We start from the raw sequence: 23,888 nt of genomic DNA on the forward strand, positions 1-23,888 counted from the left end.
TATTCTCTCTTTCTCAAGCCATCTCGTGGCATTGAGGCCGAAAGCAACGCGCGACAAATACGTGTTGAACCCAATCAAGTTCTGTCCGAGTTTTGATGTCACCGCACCATATATATACTTGACGCCTTTCCTCATCTTTCAAAACCTACAGAAAGTAATTAAAACATTTTCTTTTTAGTATATACATAAGTTAATAGCAATTAGTAAATCAATTCTGAAAAACAGATAGAACCTCATAGACCTTTCAAACTTGTTGAAACTTGTCTTCTGCATAAATAAATTACACAGGCAGTATCAAAATGAAGAAACAATGGCATGATATTCCAATCAAATACCGAACAGAGTAATCGGTATTCAGAGCTCCCGGCAACCCTCTTTTTTAACAGACTGCAACAAAGGGAATCATTTTCGACATATTATTTCTGTATGTAACTCGTAAAACAATCTTTAATTTTTTTGTTATTGCGTGCTTGCGACTGTTGTTAATCAACTCACTTGTCCTGCATTGCTTCACATACTTGCATGGAAAACATTTCAATCTCATTAAGGGATATATCTGTCCAATACATTTGTGGTAAAAATAATTAGGGACAAGAAGAAACCCATTATCATTGTGAGATTATAAGTCAGAATATATGTACATTGCCGCAAAATTACTGCACGATGATCACCGATCACCTCGCCTAAATGACAAAGTACGAATTATGACTCGACGGGTAAAAATTATTACATAACCTTACAAATAGAAGTGGCTCAATTGGAACCTAAAACAACTCCAATCCTCTACCAGAATGGTCTGGGTGGATCCTTTTGTCTACTTTCACTATCATTCCTTGTCCTTCCAGCTATCATCTAAACAAAGAAACCCTCTCCACGCTAATCTCATCAAGATGCACCCGCGGCTGCATGCTTACCATATTCCCCCTGTTCTTCTTTGGCAAACTCTTCAATTAATTCGCGTTGCCTTTGAGTCAGATTCCTGCATGGTTACATGTCTCAAGTTAATAAAGATAAAACACTGGCTCAAAGAGTCTTTATGGTCAAAACAGAGGTTACCATTAAGCTTTATATAAAAACAAAAATAGACTATACTAACAGAAGTCGTTTGGAACCACGAAAACTTACGTTGGAATGCTGACATTGAAATGCACGTATTGATCACCAAACGTATAAGAGTTCCTCGTCTTTATCCCTGTCATACATCCCCAGTAAGTTAAGTGAGAAATGACCTTGTTCTATTCACATCGAGGGGAGATTAATAAATTAAATTTTCATACGATATTACTAAATTGCTAAACAACATAGACACGCCTTTACATAAGCCAAATTATGAATAATAAAATATAAAACTAGAGCACATTAAATGTCAGCTATAATCAGATAGACTTAAACTTTAACCCGCATCACCAGTCCCCAACCCAGCTTGCTCAATGCTCACTCAAGCATAAGAAACATCAAATTTCTCTTTCTGCTGATTTTGCTCTGCTTTCAATAAAAGAAGAGGTTGACCGGAGATTCAACTCCGAACTTTCAAAAGCAGAAACTTACCACTTACAATAACCTATTAACCAATTCCTAATCCAACTTATTTCTTCATAGAGTTAATGGGGACTGTTTAAAGTGGGGAAGTCAAATTCTTATCAGAGCGAGAAAATTAACCTATAAAGAGTAATCCGACTGCCTTACCTTTCTTCTTCAAGACTACCTTCTGACCAGGTTGGGTGCCAGCACGAACCTGCAGACGAGAAAGCAATGTGAATTATGCCACCTTTGATTATATAACAGTATCTAAACTTGAGTCATTTCCACTTATACACGAGTTGTCAACGCATGAGTTCCAAAGCAAACCTTTAATACAACATCGCCCGTGAGAGTTGGGACCTGGATAGTTCCTCCCAAAATTGCCTGCAAAGAAGCATTCACTAAACCTCAGTATGCCAATACATTAATGTTTCCCAATAATGGTATTCAGTTGTAAGAAAAGGCAGAGTTGATGACTCCCCAAAACCAGCATACAATAATAATTAGTCTGCATAGAAACATATTAACTTTCAACAGCACAATACACATAAAAACTGAACAGGCAATTTAGCTTGTTGGTGCCTCTGAGGCAATAAGATTCTGCCAAAGAGTATTCTTTTTCTCCATCTCATACACTCACTATACAGGATTTTCTGTTATTAAAGCCCATTAATTTCCCAAGAACTGAAAAATTTAAGCAGTACCTGAGTTATACTGAGAACAGCATCTACATGAATGTCTGCACCTTCTCTACGGAAAACTGGGTCTTCCCTAACCTGCAAATAGATTTAAGATGTAAATTAATGACAAGCAGCTTATACATCCTAAGGACCTGTTCCAGTGTTACCCAAAAAAAATAAATATATATATATACAGCTCAAGAGGACGCAAGGACATTATCAAGGATTAGTAGGTCACCTTAATGGTAACAAAAAGATCACCAGGTTGCATTCCATCAGGATCAGCCCCACCGCTACTAAACACTCTTATAGTTTCATTGTCATCAACACCTGCAAATGGAAATAACCAGTCGTCCACTATTACCAATAAAAAATAAAAAGAAATAAAAAAAAGCAGATATAGTAGTTCGAAAATTGGAGTCTTTGTTGCAAATGATGATTCATAAATGCAGCCATATTTTATTAACAAATTAACAAATGTTCTGTTAATATTTGCAAAGGACAAAAGCAAAGGATTAGGCTTGAGAATCAAGAGTGTGTTTTACTATTTGAATGCGAGCAATGAAATGGAATGACGAAAGGAAGAGCGACAGCATCATAGGTGCTACGTATCCGACAAAAATTCTTTCATATGGTAAAACACCCTCATTGAAACATTGATAACAATTTAGTACAGAGCCTAACTTGATGCCCAACTAATGGGTGAAACAGTATATGATACGAATGATATAAAAATCAAAAGCATATCAATCTATTGAATAGCTTGATATAAAATGATTGGCAAAACGAATGATCCCTTGAACAACGTAAAAACCACAATGATCACCCAGACGCAACCAAATGACAATAAATTATAAGAAATACCTGGCATGATGTCTAACTTGACCGACTTCATACCACTTTTGACCCGTCTTCCATTACACGAATTGCAAAGTCTCTGAAACCAAAAAGTGAATTATTTTACTTCGTGGTAACTCGTAATAAAAAATGATTACATAGTAAACATTTTAGACAAAACAGAACAGGATACAACATAAAGTTGAGCATAACCATAACAGTATCCAAGGAGATCTAAAAAGGAAAAAATAGCATTGGAAAATAATTTTTTAACACAGCAGATCTCATTGATATGGGGCAAGCATGTACAGATTTGTGCAGAAATGTAAGTATCAACTTACATGAATCCATGGGAACATACTAACAATACAGTTTGAAGTACTCTTATTAAGGTACTGCTACCATTCATATATAGGGACATGTCTCTTCCCCTTTCCTCAGTTCTGTTTTGAACAGAATAGGTGCTTCAGAAGAAAGAGGGATAAAACGAGCACACACACAGCCCGGACACATTTACTTTCCCAAAGCCAAATACTTGATCCCTTTTGAAATTTCAAATCTAAGCAATTATCTTTTGACAAACAAAATATAATCATATATCTAACAATAGCTGACCCAAAAAAAGGGCAAAAAATTGTATTATGAAGTAACAAGGTTAGAACAGCAGGCAGCAAACAAAGACTAAATATTGAAAAATGAAGACATGACACATCTGGAGAAAAATATAAACAATCAAACTTATCTGTAGAGGAGTGAAATGCATTAGTGCAGATAAGATGTGAACCGTACCGGGAAAGTTTTACCAGTCCCCCCACACTGAGAACAAGTTGTCTGCATCCTAAATGGGCCAGTTTGCATGAAAGTCTGGGTATGCAGCAAACCAAGAGTTAACAAGAGCAGATGACGCGATATCCTTTTTTATTAAAATAAATAAATAAGGTTTATGTTCTTAGAGAAACTAACCATCCCAGACCCTTTACAGCGCTTACATGATTCAGGTCTGGTGCCAGGGGGAACACCACTTCCACCTGCAATGATCCACAGAACAATAAGTTAGCTAAAAAGTTTCCTTGCAATGCCAATTGAGCAAAAGACAACTTCATACTAGAACATTTCCACAAAAGAGAACTTTCAAAAGAAAAGAAGACATTTAGAGGTGAACAAATCAGGCATACCACAGGCTTCACAAGGCACTGCAGCTTGAAATGACACCGTTTTAGCACATCCCTGAACAGCTTCCATGAAGGATAGTTCCAAAGTAACCTGAGTATTTATAAGAACAGAAATCCATGACATGAAGCAAATTCTAAAGCACAAATAAATATCAACAACAAAATTGAAGCGGAATGAAACCTTGATGTCTTGACCACCATTCTGACGGAAAATGTTGAAGATCTAATCTCCATCGGAAACAGCGCAACACCAATAACATGCACATACAATCCCAAAATGAAGATAAATCCCCAAAAAAATGAAAAAGTCAGCAACTTGGGAATGTAGGAAGTATTTTAGAACATATAATATGTCTTCTATGTTCATAACATATTAGATAGCATAAGATCACTTAGAAAAGATTCCAAAAATCTTCTGAATACTAAATGGAAAGAGATAAGAAAGACTATGCGGAGTGCTGGACCACATCGGCACATCCTCATCAAGACAAGAACGGGCTCCTTACAAATACTTGACAGGATATACAAATTTCACCAGTTAAGAAAACTAGAATATACAGAATAGTTTAACGAGCAACAGAAAAATGCTAAATTAAGTACTTTCATGGTTGTTCAAAGGAACTAATCCAAGGGCCCTTTTTTCTAGTTCTTCAAAATTCTGATCTCAAATTCCAAAACTCCCAAATGACAAGAATATTAACAAGCAATAAAACCTGACTATAAGGATAGAGTCATTACATTTTCATCAAATATATCTTTAAATGGATTTCTGAAATCATTTGGAAAGCCGTTGCCTTGATTCTCATATGCGTCATGGCCCATCTGTAAGAGAGTGCTTAATTACATAAGTGATAAACAAAAGTTCCTAATATAAGGAACACGGTTACATAACACAATTCTGAAGGAGGCTACACAATAAATGTACAATACAACAAGATTCACTTACTTAAAATGATCATGAAGTCAAGATTCACTTACTTAAAAAGATCATGAAGTTAATAGGTTTAATAACAGAACATGGACTATAATAGTCTATAACTGCCTCTGACATTGGCAAAAAAAAATAAAAAATTCACCAGTATCTTAGTATCTTCTCAAAGCAGAACATCTGGAACTATAACCATTTTTCGTATCCTAACCTGTAATACGTCTTCTATGTTTTTACAGTTGAAAAGAAGTCTTCTATGTTTGTTGAGAAGTACTTTGCATCTTCAGGGGGTAGACAAGCAAAAATTGCTGGAATATATGTTTGATTCCTATTGTTTGATAGTACACAGAGAATGAATTATAAGGAGTTCTCAACAATCTAAGAAAGTGTTATCCCTATCCAGTTCATTGTCAAGTAAAACTACCAAAAGCATTAACTACAAGGTTTTACAAGAAAAATACTAAGGACCCACTCCACATCATACTCAACCAGAAGCATTTCATAATGGAACACACAGAGAAGTTAATTTTGAACCAAAACATAGAGCGCATGAATAAAGAATAGAAGTAACACCTGGTCATATTCTTGACGTTTTTCCTCATCTTTCAAAACCTACAATAATAATGAAAACAAGTTCTTTTTAGTCTATTCATAAGTCAATAGTAATTAGTAAATAAATTCTGAAGAAAAAATAAAACCTCATAGGCCTTTTGAACTTCTTGAAACTTCTTTTCTGTATCAGGATCATTTTTATTAGTGTCTGGATGGAGCTTCTTTGCTAGCTGCAAAATAATTAAGGGAGATGAAGGATCAAAGAAAGATGACATTCAGAACAGAAACAATTTAAAATCAAATATGTATTCAAACTACACTACATTGTGAGTACAAATTGAAAAATGACTAAACTTCTAAATATGTAACTAGAACACACACTAACATTATGCATTATCATGGACGTGTAAGCCTGTTATTCCTCCTACAGCAATACTACGATCATACAAGTATTCTTAGATTCCTGGAAAACAACTCTAAATGTTAATAACAATTTTATAGTTATGGTTTTTATATCTACAGTAAAATATAACTTAATTATATTCCAACATCGCAAAGTTATGTCCAGTAGAAGTGGCATTTATTAATTCTACAAGACTTGAGTGAACATATACGTACAGTAGGCATGAAGTGTAGCAAAAACCTACCCCATAATAAGCTTTCTTTATTTCCGAGGAACTCGCATTCTTGCTCACACCAAGTGTCTCGTAGTAGTCTCTCACAGACATAGATGCTGATGCATAAAAGAGTACAAATCTCATAAATAAATTCCACATACTCCCTGTTGTATGCACTACCAAAATGAACAAATAATTGCATGATATTGCAAGAAACTACCTAACAAAGTAATGAAGTCTTTAAGCTCGACCTTTTTTTTTTTTTACACATAACATTGATACCAAAGTTTTCTCATAAAACGTGGGTTTTCAACTAAAAGTACACAACACAGACACTGAGTTTCGCGGCACGTCAGGATCAGTCAAGCCTTCAGAATGAGTAAATGAACCTTATAATTGAAATGCACACAATCGCAAAAACAAGAACATATTTACAAACATATGAACAAATAAACCAAAAATGAAAGCGTATTCATGTGTCTGATACCAGTTCCATGAATTGATCTCACTGCGAACCAATCTCCCAGCAACCAACTATTTTTACACACTGCAAAAAAAAGGGACAGTAAGGGGGAAAAGAAAAGGCAACAAAAACGAGTCCATTAATGAGGGGAGAAACTTAATGCTCATTCATAAGAGTAAAATCCCATTTAAACATGTTAAAAGAAAAATAACTAATTAAATCCAGAGCTTCGGTTGTTTTCCCTTCGGTAAAATCCGGCAATCATGAAAGGAAACCCATTTCCCAAATTCGAAAAAACAAAATAAAGGAGAAGTGGGTTGGTGTTTGACATACCATTATTAGTATTAGTATAATCTCCCACTAAAACTCTAGAATTGTTGCAAACCCCAGTCCTGAATGTCCTATAACCACCTCCAAACACCCTCCCGTACACCTGGAAGCACCAATTCAACATTGAGAAAGCTAATTAGCCAAAAAAGATAATAAATTTTCAGATTAACAGATTAATTAGCACAAATACAATCGAAAATGAAAAGATTGTTACAAAAAATTACGATTGAAGGGGAAAGAAAGGGATAATCGTACGGAAGATGAAGGGACGTTGGATGCAATAGAGCGACGAGCGAGCCAGTTGACGAGCCTGACGCCATTGGAGCGAACCATTTGGAGGAAGAAGCACCAAAAAAAGATCAAGTCTTTGTGTGGAGATGGGATTTTTTTGGGTTTTTGGCTGGATGGATGATAAACCCTCGAGAAACCCTAGGAGGAAGGTTCTAGTAGGCAGCTGCTCAAGTTAGCAGTTTACGGAGGAGAGAGAAGGAAGGGCCTGGCCCAATTTTGTGGGAGACACTTTTCTACTTGCTTGCCAAATAATTGATAAATAATTAATTAGGGTTTTATTTTAAAAATAATAAAAGTGAAATTTATAATTTGGTTGCGTGCGTGCGCGTGGTAAGGATCTAACTGTGGAGATTTTTTCTAGGCTAAATTACATTTTATCATCTCAGCTTTGAGATCTATTGTAGTCTTATACAATATCTTTAAAAAATTTCATTTTCATACATCACGTACTATTTTATTTCAATATAGTACATCCGTTACATTTTCCATTCATTGGTTCGTTAAGAGCTGACGTGGCTGCTACATTTGTACCACGTGACTGCCAAATTTATGTCATGTGGCAAAAAAAAATTATGCATTAAAAATATTATAATATTGACCCTAAAAAAATAAAAATAAAAACGAAACCAACCCAGAAACACATCTCACCCCCCCCCCTCCCGACCCACTCCTCTTATCAAAAAACCCACCCCCATCTCCCTCGTAACCCCCACCCCACCCCTTATCGTGCGCACCCCTCACTTGGTGCTCCAAAATCGGCAATTCCACCTTCTTCGCGAATGTGTTGCACGTCATGAACAGATCCCGCCAGCTCGACCTGAGAACCGGCGATCTACATGGACTCAACACCATTTTCTTTGTAGCCAAACAAAAATTAAGCCCAAAGGTGAGAAAAAAAAAATGAATTCAAAAGTTCAAATTTTTTACAAAAAGTTTATGAATTTATCGTGGGGTGGGTTTTCGGATGGGAGGGGAGGTAAAGAAAGTGGAGGAGCGATAGGTCTGGGGGGGGGGTTATGGGTTTCTAGGGTTGTTTGCTTTTTTTTTTTATTTATATTTTAGGGTAAATATTATTATTATATTTTAAATACATAAAAAATTATTGTTTTGCCACGTAGCATAAATTTGGCAACCACGTCAGTACAAATGTAGATCTCATATCTACCACGTCAACACTTAACGGTTTACTTAACAGATTTTCTAACGGATGTATGAAATTGAAATAAAATGATAAGTAAATGTATGAAATTAAAATGTTTTAAAGATGTTGTAAGGAATTCAAATTGATCCCAAACCTGAGGGGGTAAAATGTAATTTACCCTTTTTTCTTTATTGTTTTTATAAATAGAAGTGATTAGCCTCTTGTTTACAATATTCGATTTAAAAATTTAGCCTCATTAGCATTACTCGACAAACTATAACTTAAAAAATCTTTGAAAAATTCCTAGAATATGCTGGTCCCACCAATGAGAGCCAACATAATCAACCCATAATTAGCTAAGAAATCAACAACATGATTGTCTTCTAGAAAAATATAAGAGAAATGAGAATACAGTTTAGCTGAGAAAGCCAAGCAATTTTACCTATGAACTCTAAGACGATATTGTGGAGCAAAAAATAATCAAGAAAAATATGGATGCAACACGTGGATTTTTGGGCAAAAAAGACAAAATTACCCTCGATGCACATCGGAACTCCCACGTGCTAGCAGCGAACAATCATAATTCAATAAAGGTCAAAAGTGATCAAAATAGGTATTTATTCAAAATCTATTTCATCCATCCTCATCAAATCCTCCCCACAAGGTAACCATCAATTATTCATTCAAATTAGGATTAATTACCTAAATTAATTGATTAATTTCCTAAATTAATTGATTAATTTCCTAATTGATTGCAAGATATTATTTTGACATAATATCTTGTAATTACACCCAAAAACCACCATAAATGGCCGGACCCTTTTCTCCAAATAGGGGCCGACCACACTCTCCTATTTCTCCCAAAAACCTAATTCCAACTCTTTTGCTAAATTCTACAAATTTCTCTAAACACTTTCTTCCTCAAATTCTAACTTTGGCATCAGATGTTCTTTAGCCAAATCCCCCCATTCATCGTGGGTGCGTGAGGCTCTTGGCATTGACTTAAGGTGTTAATTGTTTTGCAAGTGCATTTTCGTCCAAGAAGAAGAAGATGGAAATTTGCATCCACAAATTGGTGTTGTCATTGAGAGTTTGAGTCACACGCTTGTAGAAGACTCTCGCATTCAAGGTTTTTTGTTTTCTTGTTCACTTGTAGATTTTTCGTACGTTCTTATTCTTGGTGTTTTTATTTATAAAAATTCTTCGATAATACGTAAAAGAAAAGTACAATGGCAAGAGATTCGGAAACCTCAACGAACGGAAATTCCAATGTTCAAGAATTAGGACCACGACGATCCACAAGGCTCAACAAGACGATGAGTGGAGCGGCACCACCGTAGCAACCACCACGGCAACCAACCTCGACAAAGCCCACGACGCCAAGACCACGACTCAAGCAGTGCCATTCAAGCCCACACGGGCTCAAGCCCAAGGCAAGCCGGTCCGAGCCGCCCAAATCAATGTAATTCCATTAATTCATCACAAATATAATATATATGCCAAATCAATGTAATTTTCACCTAATTTTTTAGTGTTAGGGTTAGCACTCGATCTGTTTATTGTTTTGAGTGTTTTAAGTGCTATCAGTTGGTTCTGCAGTTTGTACAAAAAAATAATTGAGATATCCTTACAAAAGAGGCACCAATGTCATCACAAAAGCAGCAGCCTTGTGTTATTGAAGCTGACTTCAAAGGCGAAAGCCATGGAGGGTTTGGGCAACCTGATTTAACGATTTCAGGTGAGCCTACTGATTATTATCCCAAAATATGGCTGCCGGATTTTCTTATGTTTAAACGATATTATCGTTCTTTAATTATTAAGGAAAAATGAAAAAGCTTATGGTTCTGTACCTTGCCGGCCTTCAGAATTTAGGGGCCCTAACCTTCGAAGTGGGGCTCTAAAGTTCTCTGACTTCTGACCTTTCGTACATTCACATGTATAAAAAAAGTTTGCTAAATACATTAAAAGTTTATTTCAAAATATCATTAAGAATTAATATTAAAAGAAGAAAGAAAAAAAAAATATTCCACACCCCGCGTTTTTGACACAAATGTATTAATTAAGTTTATATAATCTAATTTTCAATCAATTATTTTTAATTATCTATGACTTTATTATTTTGATATTTTTATGGAATTTGGATTTAAAAATATTGGAGGGCCCCTTTGAAATAGAAGCTCTGAACGGACGCCTACTTCTGCTACGCTCAGAGCGGGCCTTGTTTCTTTAATTCCAAATATGCAAATAATATGCACAACAAGCATAAAACTGAATGAGTAGTCCATACTCCAAAGTTTGGTTTTCAAATGGGGCTGCTGCAAAAATTTTAGCCAAATGCAATTTATGCCACTACTCTTTGCTCTGCTTGCCTTCGAGCTGTGACGTGAATGCGGTTAAGGTGTTATGATTTATGAACCAAGTCCAACAGTTTATCTATGTTGGGCAAGGTCGAGAACCATATATACATTTCACGTACTATATATATCAGTTGATATATTTTTTATTTTATGAACAAACGATATTTATCGGGGAGGGGATGGACTTAGCCTCACAATGTGCTAGTAATAATGTAGTTCAAATTCGTTTTTGGCGAGAATCGAACCTACGACTTCTCACTTACAAGTAAAGAGGAATACCATTAGACCATAATACTAAGTGTCCTATATCAGTTGATGTTATATGCAACTCTTACACAGTAAATTACGTTATGACCCTAAAATTAAAGTACAACTGGTCATGTTCACGTTAGGTATCCCCTTTCATCCGGAAAGTAAAAATATGTTGCCCTAAACATCAGCCTGGCCTTCTCCAGCCATAATCCTTTGTTTCTGCATGACAATGAAAGCATCCTTTGTTTCTGCATGACAATGAAAGCATCCTGGGTTTCATCGTGTTTTCCGATAAACTAACATGGTTGCAGATTCTTCGCGGGACTATAAAGACATAATTATTCACAACCTTGTGTGTATAAAGACATAATTATTCACAACCTTGTGTGGAGTTTTCTGATTTTCCTACTAGTGTGGCAATTAGAGTCTGTTTTGATGAAGGGAACGGAATATTGGGATCCAAGAGATCCTTCTTTGCAAAAATTTTGAAAGTGCAGCAATGCCGGTACTGGACACGTTATTTCAACGAGAATCGAATCGGAATTGAGCTGGCTTGAACATGGCGTCGAAGAATTTCAACATTGTATTAATACTAGCAAATGAGGTGAGGGATACAACACGAATAATATATAAGGTTAAAAGCAAGAAAATAATAGAAAGAAAGCTCAAAGAAGGAAGGAAAAGCATAATTTGATCACAAGCCAAGAAAGGGATTTCCTCAGCACATCCAGATTGCTGCCTAGCCAAGAAAGGGATTTCCTCAGCAAACAAAAAGCAACATGTGGACATTGCAGCATTGGCTAGAGTGAACATGCTCCTCCTTTTGTGCCCGAGTTTGAATCCCCTCCCGCAGTTTAGACTAGTTTAAAGTAGAATATCTTTTGTATCAAAAAAATCAAACAGATCATAACTTGAGAATATATAGAAATGACAGAGGTTCACTTTCCCACTTTATAAAGTTTGAAGCTTCCCTCCGTTTTCGACCTTCTTTCGAATTTTTAACAAAACTGAGAGGCAGCTTCTTCATCAAAACATTCTTTGCTTCACCAAATAAACACAAGCACCACTTTGTTTGGTCCTTGTTTTGTTTCCGATTGCTTGTGGGTGTCACTGCCTCTAGATTCCCACAGCAGCCAAGAAAGCAAAAAGAGAATGAAGCTGGTAGTAGAAGTGGTAGATGCTCATGATCTTATGCCCAAAGACGGCAAAGGATCTGCTAGTCCATTTGTACAAGTCGATTTTGTGAACAAGCTTAGCCGAACCAAGACTATTCCGAAAAATCTCAACCCCATTTGGAACCAGAAACTTTTCTTTGATATTGACCCAACCAAATCCATCACCAAGCCATTGAAGTATCTGTGTTCAACGAGAGGAGATCACCTATTCCTGGCCGAAACTTCCTTGGAAGAGTGAGAATTCCTTGCTTAAATATTGTCCAGAAAAGTGAGGAAGCTTATCAAAGATTCCAACTTGAAAACAAGTGGTTTTTCTCATCTGTCAAGGGTGAGACTGGCCTAAAAATCTATATTTCTCTAGAATCTGAACCGAAAGCTCCTCCATATTCTCCACCACAACCCATAGAAGCCTCTCCTTCCAAGTCTCAGCAACAAACATCCGAAAACTCAAGTTCTAGTCCCTTTGCTTCTCCAAATACAGAAAACACAAAATCCAATAGCAAAGTATTGGCTGCTATTCCAAAAGAAAAAGAGTTCAGACAAAAATCAGCTGAAGTAAGATCAACTGAAACATCCCACCACGTACACAAGCATCAAGTTCTGCAGCAACCAGGCATATCGGTAGCAACACAACCTCAAGGTTTCCAACTAATCATGCGGCCAGCTCACCTGGAAGCGCATCGTAGTCATAACCAGCAAGACGACTATGACTTGAAGGACACCAGCCCACAGCTTGGCGAAAGGTGGCCAAATGGTGGAGAGTACGGAGGAAGAGGATGGATGAGCGGTGGTGAAAGATTTACAAGTACTTATGACCTTGTTGAGCAGATGTTTTATCTGTATGTTCGAGTTGTGAAAGCCAAAGACCTCCCTCCCAGCTCCATTACCGGAAGCTGTGATCCTTACGTGGAAGTAAAGCTGGGGAATTACAAGGGAAGAACAAAGCATTTTGAGAGGAAGATGAATCCAGAGTGGAACCAGGTGTTTGCTTTCTCAAAAGACCGAATCCAGTCATCGGTGGTGGAAGTTTTTGTCAAAGATAAAGAGATGATTGGAAGAGATGATTATATTGGAAGGGTGGTTCTTGACTTGAATGAGGTTCCGAGCAGAGTTCCACCTGACAGCCCGCTCGCTTCTCAGTGGTACAGGCTGGAGCACCGCCGCGGGGAAGGGAAGGTTAGAGGTGAGATCATGCTTGCAGTCTGGATGGGAACACAGGCTGATGAAGCCTTTCCGGATGCATGGCATACGGATGCTGTAGCTGTCTATGGAGAGGGTGTGTTAAATATTCGATCCAAGGTATACGTATCACCAAAACTTTGGTACCTGAGGGTGAATGTGATTGAAGCTCAGGATGTGCTGCCTAACGACAGAAGCCGCCTCCCAGAAGTCTTTGTCAAAGCTCAGGTTGGGAACCAAGTGCTCAGAACCAAGCTATGCCCAACTCGAACTGCGAATCCATTGTGGAATGAAGATTTAGTCTTTGTTGCAGCTGAGCCTTTTGAGGAGCAGCTGGTTGTTACAGTTGAGGATCGAGTCCACCCTTTGAAAGACGAGGTGTTGGGTAAGATAAGCATGCCAATTGATGCGTTTGAGAAGCGGCTTGACCACAGGCCAGTTCACTCCCGCTGGTTCAATCTCGAGAAGTATGGTTTTGGTGTGTTGGAGCCTGATAGGAGGAATGAGCTAAAGTTTTCTAGTAGAATTCACCTGAGAGTTTGTCTTGAAGGTGGATACCATGTGCTAGATGAATCGACCATGTATATAAGTGATCAGAGGCCAACGGCAAGGCAGCTTTGGAAGCAGCCTGTTGGGATTTTGGAAGTTGGCATTCTAAGTGCACAAGGGCTTCTTCCAATGAAGATGAAGGACGGCCGAGGGAGCACAGACCCTTACTGTGTGGTTAGGTATGGCCAGAAATGGGTCCGTACCAGAACAATTATCGACACATTTAGTCCTAAGTGGAATGAGCAATACACATGGGAAGTGTACGATCCGTGCACCGTGATCACATTGGGAGTTTTTGACAACTGCCACCTAGGTGGAAGTGAGAAGCAACCACCAACTGCAGGCAGCGGAGCAAGAGATTCTCGAATTGGAAAGGTGCGTATTCGACTATCAACTCTTGAAGCTCATCGGATGTATACACATTCGTATCCTCTCCTTGTTCTACAGCCTAATGGAGTCAAGAAAATGGGCGAACTCCAACTAGCTGTTCGATTCACAACCCTCTCCATAGCTAACATGATATATGTTTATGGGCACCCCTTGTTGCCAAAAATGCATTACTTGCATCCTTTCACAGTGAACCAAGTCGATAATCTACGATACCAAGCAATGAATATCGTAGCAGTAAGACTTGGCAGAGCTGAGCCGCCTCTGAGAAAAGAAGTGGTGGAGTACATGCTAGATGTTGATTCCCACATGTGGAGTATGAGGAGAAGCAAGGCCAACTTCTTCAGAATTATGTCATTGCTTTCTGGTATGTTTTCCATGAGCCGGTGGTTTGCTGATGTGTGCAACTGGAAGAACGGCGTCACCACTGTTCTTGTTCACATTCTCTTTCTGATACTGATCTGGTATCCAGAGTTGATACTTCCAACTCTTTTTGTCTACATGTTCCTCATCGGAATGTGGAATTACAGGTTCAGGCCTAGATATCCTCCTCATATGGATATCAAGCTTTCATGGGCAGAGACAGTTCACCCAGACGAGCTTGATGAAGAGTTTGACACATTTCCGAGCTCTAGACCCCACGATATAGTTCGAATGAGGTACGACAGGATCAGAAGTGTAGCAGGGAGGATACAGACAGTTGTCGGTGACATAGCAACGCAAGGGGAGAGATTTCAGTCGCTACTCAGCTGGAGAGACCCGAGAGCAACCAGCCTTTTCATATTGTTCTGCCTTTGTGCAGCTGTGGTGCTTTACGTGACTCCGTTCAGGGTGGTTTCTTTGGTTGCAGGGTTGTACAACTTGAGGCACCCCAAATTCCGGAGCAAGCTGCCTTCCGCACCCCACAATTTCTTCAAAAGACTGCCCGCTCAGACCGACAGCTTACTCTGAAACTGCCTGTGACAAGTCCTGTGCAAACTGTAACCAGATTATGTTCATCTGACCTTTCCTTTCTCTGAGTTTGAATAAATGCCCTGTTTTATGCTGATGCTGCTGTTTTCGAATGTGTTGGATACTGGCCAACCATACGGATGACTATATAACTAAACAAACAGGCCTAAATGGATAGGTGGTCATTGTGATGATAGGGTGGGTAGTAGGAAGATGGCACTCGTGCTAAAAAATTCGGATTTAAATCATTGTGATGAAATCAGATAAGGATTAAACTCAAAATCAAAATTTCTGTTATTTCTTCGTTGCTCCTATTAGGCTATTAGTCATGGCTCCACACTCAACAACCAAGCTTATACTTTTTTACTTTTTTAGCTCATGTCGCATGACATGGATGTGAATTTCGTGAAAGTAAAGATCATAGGTTCAAGCCTCTCCTTTAATTTAAAAGAAAAAAGAAGTTCGCACAACTCGAGATCTGAAGTAACATCTGATTAGATGTCAATTACAAATAAAACTTAAAAAGTAGCACCACTGAGATCGAGTTCAAACAAAAATGGAACGTTTGTAGGATAGGAAAGCAAAATCTAATACTTTCCAGCTTCTTCTCTAGAATACAAGCTCATGAGGCTTCATGCCTTGCTTGAGAGAGAACCTTGCAGCCAAATAAGTCTTCAAATCTGCAATTTTGTCGATGCAATTAACCAAGGGTGTATCAACAGCCTTCTGGTCTTCTTTTTTCTCCTGGGGAAGTACATTTTTGTCCTACAATTTGAAGAAAGAAATCAAAAGGTTATAACACAACAACAAAAAGACACACACATGAATTGCCATCCACAGTATACACTCAAAATACAGAAGATAAACACCCAACCTCCTTTTCCGCTTCAAAGAATTCGCCTTCTCCCTTCTTCTTTTTCTTCTGAACTTCCTTTGCAAAATACTTGTCATCAAATTTATCAGCATTAACCCCAGAGATGTCAATCTTAGTTGAAGTTCCAATAACGTAAGATTGGTTCACACGTCTTAGAGGAACACCGTTAATCTTGAATGGTCCTGAAAGGAAAAGAAAGAACAGTGGGAAACACTCCAAGGGATGTAAACGGCCACCGTTTCATCAAATTGCAACAAGTACATGTTCACGAGCATGTTTTCCTTTGTAATATATTTGAATCGTTTGAAATAACGCACGATATTACGCAATAAAGCACACTATATACCATTGTGGAAGAGATTTTGAGATATACGCAAAAGTATCATGATAGTCTAAAAAATCGTTCGAATTCTGCATGATATTCCACGATATGGCGCAACATACCACACCGAATGCCTCATGATCCTATTGCTACGACAATCACCACATTCATCCATTCAATGACTATACTACTGGTTTATTATGCATTAATGTGAACTTATATGTGTTTTGGTGCAAGTATTCATGTATAAATATATCTAAACTACATAACAAAATCCTCTTTGTCAACCAATATTGGGTGAAAGGACAATTTGGACTTCCATCGCTACGTAAAATCATGGGTAGTAATGTAATTTTGCACAAACGAAATATTTTTTTCTTCCCTCACCCACATGTCATCATAGCATTTCTCAAATTTTTTTTTAAAAAAAATCAAAATAAAAAACTCCACGCATGGGCTCTCAGTCTCCCTTTCCAACTTCTCTTCAACTTATCTCTTCCATATAAAAAGATTTAAAAAGAAAAAACTAATAATATGGAAGAGATAGAAGTTGGTAAGAAATGTGAAAGAAAGAAAGAGAGAGAAAAACGAGGGTTATTTTTATTTTTTATTTTTTAAATTAGAGACATGCTTTGATGACATGTGGGTGTGGGCAGAAAAAAACAACAAAAAATTTTGTGCGAAATTACTCTAATGCTCATGATTTTCTTTTTGGATATTTTCTTTCAATTATGCATGAAAGGGTATAGAAGTATTTTCCTCAGTTTTTGGTTGACAAAGAGTGTTTTATTGATAGGTAGTGCCTGTGTGTGTATTATTCATTTACTATTTTACGCTATGCAGGTCTCAAATAGCTTACATGAAACCTCCCACCCAAGCCCTTATGCAATGCGATTTCTAGTACTGGTATATTAAACCAAGTCATCATCTCAAAAAATGAAATCAACCAGCAGCACAATTGACACAAGCATTGAGAACTAATAAATCAACCAGATCAATTTGGTACCAAGAACTGACGCAGATGAAAAAAGATTCACTCCCTGTTATTTTTCTTGCACCAATATCATTAAAGTTTAGAAGAAAAGCCCAATTAAGGAGAACAATAACTTACCAGTGACCAAAAGCAAGCCAGATGAAAGCTGCTTCAAAAACACAACTCTCTTCCCCTTGAACCTCCCAGCAAGAATGATTAACACAGTTCCAGGAGTAATGCTAGCCCTATACATTACAAAGAAAAAAAAATGTCAACAGATTATTAATGATTTATAGAAGAAAATACAAAAAGATTACCAGAAACCATAAACTTCTCAGTTATATGAGGCCTAAACAAACCAATTCCAAATTGAAGCAAACACCGAAAGAGAAAATAAATCATTTCCATCCCAAAATTTGTGCATGATTGGTCCTGAAAAGAATAAGTGATCCAACTTCTACTCTCCATATTGTAACTTTTCCTCTCTATATTGTAACTCATAAGAAAGTAAATATTTTTCTCAAATCCCTAACCAATAGGAGCTCAAATTCATATCATCATTTTCTATGTTCCCAATATCTTATCCTCAAATGGGTATTGAAAACCATAAACAAAATCCTAATAAACAGAACCTTAAAACGAATGCACGATACATTACATTTCAACATTTCAGCTGCACATCTTCGGAAAGCCTAACATGACGCAAGGCAATAATAATCATGTGTATACAAAATCCCACCTATCACTCACTTTCAGACCGATTTTTCGGTATTTTTCTGGCAAAAAATAAAACCTCACTACCTAAACCTACATACACGATAAGGAAAAGAAAAGAGTAGCCATTCCAAAATCTACAAATTAATTAGATAAAAAGTTACACAATTCATAAAATAATCACACAGGAGCACACATTTCCTCAGAACACACTCACAAAAGCACATATCTTTCTCAGAATCCAAACACATTAAGACAACAATTCAACACATTTTCTCATCAGTCAACAGCCAAAAGAAAACACAAATACATAGAATCTATAGATACAAAGACTGAGAACAGGGATGGATAAGCACCTGAGTTTTGTGGGCTTGGGCTTGCGCTTGTTGACGAGAGGCTTCTTGACATCGTCGGCGGGGTAAAACTTGGGCGGCTTTACAGCCGGGGCGTCGGCGGCGGGCTTCTTTTCGTGGCATGGGAAAGCACCGCCGTTCTTGGCCTTGATAGCCCAGAGCCCTCGCTTGTGGTACATCTTGGACCTCGAGTATTTCCCAATCCCTCTGATCAGATCTGGGTTTCTGGTCACCTTTGGAGTCCTCTGCTTCGGCGCCATCGCTAACACGCGGAGGTGAAGGTAAGCTCTCTCTCTCTTCTATCACTCGCTCGCCGTCTCTGATAGGCGCGGCCACAAAACACAGTGCGGAAGAAACTTGGGGGTATATATATGGGCCGAACCCTTCAAAACCCTTGACCTACCCTGTAGAATGGGTACTCACTAGTCGCTACTATCACTTTTTACACTGCCATCGGCACGTACGTAAAATGACCATTTTGGTCACTGTACTTTTGTAGTTCAATTTTTTACAGAGAAAACTAATGAAAAATGGCTTGAAAACTTCGAGTTTTAACAATAAGGACAAAATAAAAGGTAAAATAAATAGTGCCATGATTGATATTTTAGTGTAAAAATGTGATTTTTCTTTAAAGTAAACGGTACCGGAAGCTTTTCATTAAAATATCTTTTTTTATAAGCTTTTTAGTCAAAATGATATTTGAAATTTGCATAACTCATCATTTTGGTCATTGAGATTTGAAATTAATAGAGTTGGTATGTGAGATTGTCAACCATCAATCATTTTGGTCATTCCATGAAATATTATGTTAAATAAGAATCAAGATAACAAAATACTATCAATTTAATAAACAATAGGCTTGTTGCGGTCCTATTAGATTATGAATGTGATTGTGTAAATCCTAGGATATCCTTATGTGATTCTACCATATCTCTAGGGTTATATATTATCTTATTAGAGTTGTAATCATATTGGGTAAGGAATTTACCTTCCTTATTACTATAAATAAAGGCATAATGGGGTGGAATAGAACACACCTTAGAATTACATATCTCTCTTCTTTCTTTGTTACCGCTGGCCCCTCTTCCTCTCTGTCCTTTATACAGTTCAATCAAATAGGTCTACAATACGTTATTAGCACGCTCTTAACGTTACGCTAAAGAGAGTTTGATCTTCAATAAGAAGAGTATTACATTTTAATCATTCTTTTTAGGAAACTTTAACGAAAAGTTCTTAGTACTGTTCACTTTAACGAAAAATCATATTTTTACGCTAAAACGTCAATCTTGATACTATTCACTTTACCCTTTATTTTGTCCTTATCATTAAAACTTAAAGTTTTCAAGCCCTTTTTCATTAGTTTTCCTTTCTTTTTATGATTAATTTATTATTTTATTGAATTGATATACATGTTATTTAGTCAATTTAATTTTTCTTTGTTGAACGTGATACAACACATTGGAGATGCAATTTCGACTTTCCGAGAATGATCTTCTACAAGTTCAAATGCTCAATTATTTTCTGCCAATCAAGTTCTTTTAAAATAAATTAAGATATTTGAAACGACCTTGAAGCATGAAAACACTCCCCATGATGCATAAACCCCCTATATTTATATTTTCCTTCCAATTATATATATTATATATGTGTTCATATATTTTGTCAATATATATACTTGTTCATGCAATACGCAATTATGCTATGTGGAATTTGTGAGTCAAAACATCAAAATTAATTTAGAAGCAATTAGAGTTTTTAACCTTAGAAATTCGAAGAAAAAAAGTGAAAATTGGGATTTATGCGGTACTGTCGCCACACCACCGTGGCATTATCATCTGACCACCGCGCTGGCCTGCAGCCCAACCGCGTAGGAAACGGTGTCGTTTTCGACACCCTGGAACAAGCATAGCAGCCATTTGGGCTTGCTGCCATTAACCTGCAACCAAGCTTCGACCTGGGTTGAATTACACATGGGCCTAAAACCCTGATCCACACCCAAGCCCACTTCAGCATAGCCTGAAGCTATGTTAGGCTTGTCCCTGATCGGGCCTGAAGCCCTGGCCTACTCTTGAAGCTTGTTGGGCTTTGCCTTTACCACGACCCGCGACTCCATAAGCCAGCCCATACGGCCCAACGACCTAAAACCCAACTTCGACTGGGTTTCCTCTCACCACCCGCAATCTCGCCCTGGGCTGAGCTTTCCCCGTGCACTGGTTTCGGCCTACATCACCAGTAGCCTTGCTGCTGTGCTTCCCAGACTCTCGACTCATGGCATGCAGCAATGTTTGGGCTGCTCCTCAGCCACCCGAGGCCTAATATGCCTTTTTAGGGTTTTACCCTACTCACGACACCCAAGCCCACCGTAAATTGGCTATTGTTTTTCGAATCCAATGCTATTTTTGGCATTCTCTATAATTTTAACCCGAATGTTGTTATTATTTTTGCTTATACGATCAAACCTGAATGGTTACGATCTATTGAATTAATTAAAGTAACCATCAGTCTATTAATCTGACAATTAATCCAAAATTATTGGCATAAAGTCCACTTTTTGGGAATTAGCGATTCAATAAATTATTTATTTTCTTTGAACCACTGACTCCATTTCATAGTCCCAAAACACTCACACTTGAGTTCCTAAAGCAACCCAAATCCACTACACTTAGTTGTATATTGTATTATGTGTTCTTACAAGTACCTAATTTTATGAACCAGAAGTTCATAACTAAACTTGAACTGTAGTTTCAAATTTAGTGTCTTTGAAACTCGAAGTTTTCATAAAATAATACACCCATGAAAACCCAACGTTTTTCATGTAAACCATGTCTTAGAACCCGAATGTTCTAACTTTGATGTTTATGGATATTTTATTTCCATAATACCAGTCACAATCTTGTTCCCTCTATTCAGTGGATTATCGAACCATAACAAGTTCGATTTCACTTATTTGGACGTTTCTTGACCGAAACCACGTTATATGGGTACAAGACGTGAATCTTTACTTGACTATATCAAGAAGCTAAGTAACCATTGAAGCCAACAATGGCAAGGAAGAGCTTAATAAACCCCCCACCATGATCTTCATTTGAAGACTTATGCCCGAAACACTACAAACGGAAGTACCTCCCGAACAAGGATTCCATGGTTATTTGGCTCGCTCTTACGGACTGTCTAATCATGAAAAATATTTCCTAAAGCACACCATGATTACGTGACGTCCATGAATGAGTACGATTCTAAAATTTATAAATCTGATCGAATTTTGAATGGAGAATACTTTTCTCGTCATTCCAATGTTCTAACTCGTTCCTGAAGTAGCACTGTAGAAAACGGAAGTTTACCAAATTCTCGGATCTGATTACTACCATAAATGTGAGAAAAAGGATAGACCCAGCTTAGTTGGAGTTTACCGAATGGCTCAACCTAGTTCGGTCAAGGTCTACTGAATGGTGGTGCCCTGCTTCGGCAATGATGCACCGAAGGGCATGCTCTGCTTCGGTAGAGGTACACCAAATGGTATTGCTTTGCTTCGGCAGAGGCCAACCAAACAAGACCCCTCAAGCTTCGACTGGAGCCTGCCGAACCCAAGTCTGGGTCTATCTCTCTCACAATCCAAATTCGAGTTTGATTTTTACAACGTATGGTAGAATCAGGGATAGCCAAGATATGTCATTATGCCTGAAGCATGATCATTGGCACCTAAGACCTAAAACTTCAAGAATAAGGGATAATGTTCCCAAACCTTAACCCTGCAGAATTTACTTCATCTTGATGGATTAGATCATTGGTTATGCACATGTTCGTGTCTCTACCAATGTCGTTGAGGAGTACCATTCTCGTAGTCAATATGCGAAACTAATTTTGCACTACCGAACATCGATGGAATAGCATAATTTTGACATAGATGGCCTTGTTGGTCAAATCCCCTTAAGTAAACCATTTACTTTGTGAACATTTTTCCATGTTCTTGGATTCAAGTTTGGTGTGTGTTTTACTTATGAATTATCTTAATAATATTGTCCTCAAATATGAGTTAATTGAATCATGTTTCTTGTATACATGTGACCAAATTCAATTAAACACGTGATTAGGTACGAATGTGGAAAAGTTAGTTGTCTGAATGAATGCGATACTATGCACACTAATTTTATACCTAAATCACATCTCTAGCAACTACTTCAGGTCTATCCAACTTGATTAAGAGCATTGACATGCTCATCGTTGTATGAATGGTACTAAATTACCATTTAAGAAACCTTATAGTCTCCCAATTTCGGAAGAACGTTGTTGAGTTTTAAAGATATTTGAAAGAACAATGTTCATGACTGAAACCACTAAAGAAAATAAAGTAGAATATCTTTGCACCACCTAAAAAAAAGAGCCTAAAGCTTTGCATTAGGGCCAATGGGCTGTTTCCCAACTAGGAACATGCCACATGTGGCCGACTTGAAGCCTAGTGATTGAGCAGTTTACTTACCTTAGCACAACCTTTAGGGACACTTAGGTCGAACAATGATGCTACAACGTATCTCCTTACCCAAAGTAAGGATCATGTGCTTACAAGCACACTTTGCCAAGCTCGCTCGTTGGGGAAATTGATTTTCTAAATCATCCCTCACAAAGATATGAAATCACCATTTTTCACAATGGATTCAATGGAATATATGTGGACTAATCCAACCAAAATGTGGACCATATAAATACTTATGGTTTTGGTTGATGAATCAACAAACTGGTTGCATGTTTGTCCACACACATTGCTGCTAAACCTCCTGGCCAATTTTAAGGGTTCACCACCCTACTTATCTTATCAAGTCTGGAAAACTGGATAATTTCGAATAGTTTATATCAACGGTTTTTTATAAGTATTGCATGTATTTTGAGTTTATAATTGAACATCGAATTCTCAATCATAAAGCGCAATTTCAATGATCGCCTGGACCTTGATGAATGCACCAAGTTTTCGGTTTTTGGCTAAGGCTATGCAATCTTGTACGCAGCTATATTGGTTCGCCTTGAGGCCCATTACCACCCAAGCTATTCGACGTTACAATTGGTTACAAACCTGACGCTTCGTATTTACGCGTTTTGGGTATGTATTCCATGTGCCAAGTTGCGTTGCCGCAATGTACCATTATGAATCTTCGTCAATTATGATTCTTCTTCACACTAGCTCTATTGGAGCCCTTACACACGATTTCTTTACCGTTCATTTACAGATTGTCACTTCAATAAGATAGTTTTCCCGCCGTTAGAAGGAGATAAGAATG

The 23,888-nt window shown here is 37.7% G+C and overlaps 3 protein-coding genes across 3 annotated transcripts; 1 reads left to right on the forward strand and 2 right to left on the reverse strand.

Moving 5' to 3' along the window:
* Positions 1 to 518: 518 nt before the first annotated feature.
* LOC103413404 (chaperone protein dnaJ GFA2, mitochondrial) lies at positions 519 to 7,630 on the reverse strand. The gene is made up of 18 exons (XM_008351875.4): positions 7,356 to 7,630; positions 7,104 to 7,203; positions 6,795 to 6,854; positions 6,338 to 6,423; positions 5,837 to 5,920; positions 5,712 to 5,750; positions 4,949 to 5,032; positions 4,392 to 4,433; positions 4,214 to 4,301; positions 4,002 to 4,066; positions 3,828 to 3,902; positions 3,066 to 3,138; positions 2,440 to 2,531; positions 2,226 to 2,297; positions 1,849 to 1,905; positions 1,687 to 1,735; positions 1,126 to 1,192; positions 519 to 979 (listed from the first exon to the last, which is right to left on the reverse strand). Exons 1-18 carry the CDS (start codon positions 7,431 to 7,433, stop codon positions 886 to 888), a joined length of 1,305 nt encoding a protein of 434 aa, XP_008350097.3. The 5' UTR covers positions 7,434 to 7,630; the 3' UTR covers positions 519 to 885.
* Positions 7,631 to 12,262: 4,632 nt separating this feature from the next.
* Positions 12,263 to 15,682, forward strand: LOC103414233 (FT-interacting protein 1). Its single transcript, XM_008352634.4, is given in 2 exon segments — positions 12,263 to 12,462; positions 12,465 to 15,682. Coding segments are annotated over 2 exon segments (3,087 nt in total). The 5' UTR covers positions 12,263 to 12,293; the 3' UTR covers positions 15,383 to 15,682.
* Positions 15,683 to 15,803: 121 nt separating this feature from the next.
* LOC103413414 (large ribosomal subunit protein eL6z-like) lies at positions 15,804 to 19,084 on the reverse strand. Its single transcript, XM_008351882.4, has 4 exons — positions 18,622 to 19,084; positions 17,690 to 17,796; positions 16,257 to 16,438; positions 15,804 to 16,147 (listed from the first exon to the last, which is right to left on the reverse strand). The coding sequence occupies exons 1-4, from the start codon at positions 18,876 to 18,878 to the stop codon at positions 15,992 to 15,994; spliced, it is 702 nt and encodes a 233-aa protein (XP_008350104.3). The 5' UTR covers positions 18,879 to 19,084; the 3' UTR covers positions 15,804 to 15,991.
* Positions 19,085 to 23,888: the final 4,804 nt, after the last annotated feature.

Source organism: Malus domestica, chromosome 02 (assembly GCF_042453785.1).
Source record: "Malus domestica chromosome 02, GDT2T_hap1".
Classification (NCBI taxonomy): domain Eukaryota; kingdom Viridiplantae; phylum Streptophyta; class Magnoliopsida; order Rosales; family Rosaceae; genus Malus; species Malus domestica.

Coding starts and splice junctions, on each gene's coding strand:
- LOC103413404 (XM_008351875.4), bottom strand. CDS start 7,433: ATGGTTCGCTCCAATGGCGTCAGGCTCGTCAACTGGCTCGCTCGTCGC. Junction 4,434..4,948: donor AAGATATATTTGATGAAAAT/GTAATGACTCTA, acceptor GATGGAGATTAG/ATCTTCAACATTTTCCGTCA. Junction 4,302..4,391: donor ATGGTGGTCAAGACATCAAG/GTTTCATTCCGC, acceptor ATAAATACTCAG/GTTACTTTGGAACTATCCTT.
- LOC103413414 (XM_008351882.4), bottom strand. CDS start 18,878: ATGGCGCCGAAGCAGAGGACTCCAAAGGTGACCAGAAACCCAGATCTG. Junction 17,797..18,621: donor CCCAAGCCCACAAAACTCAG/GTGCTTATCCAT, acceptor TGTAATGTATAG/GGCTAGCATTACTCCTGGAA. Junction 16,148..16,256: donor TCTTTGAAGCGGAAAAGGAG/GTTGGGTGTTTA, acceptor TTCAAATTGTAG/GACAAAAATGTACTTCCCCA.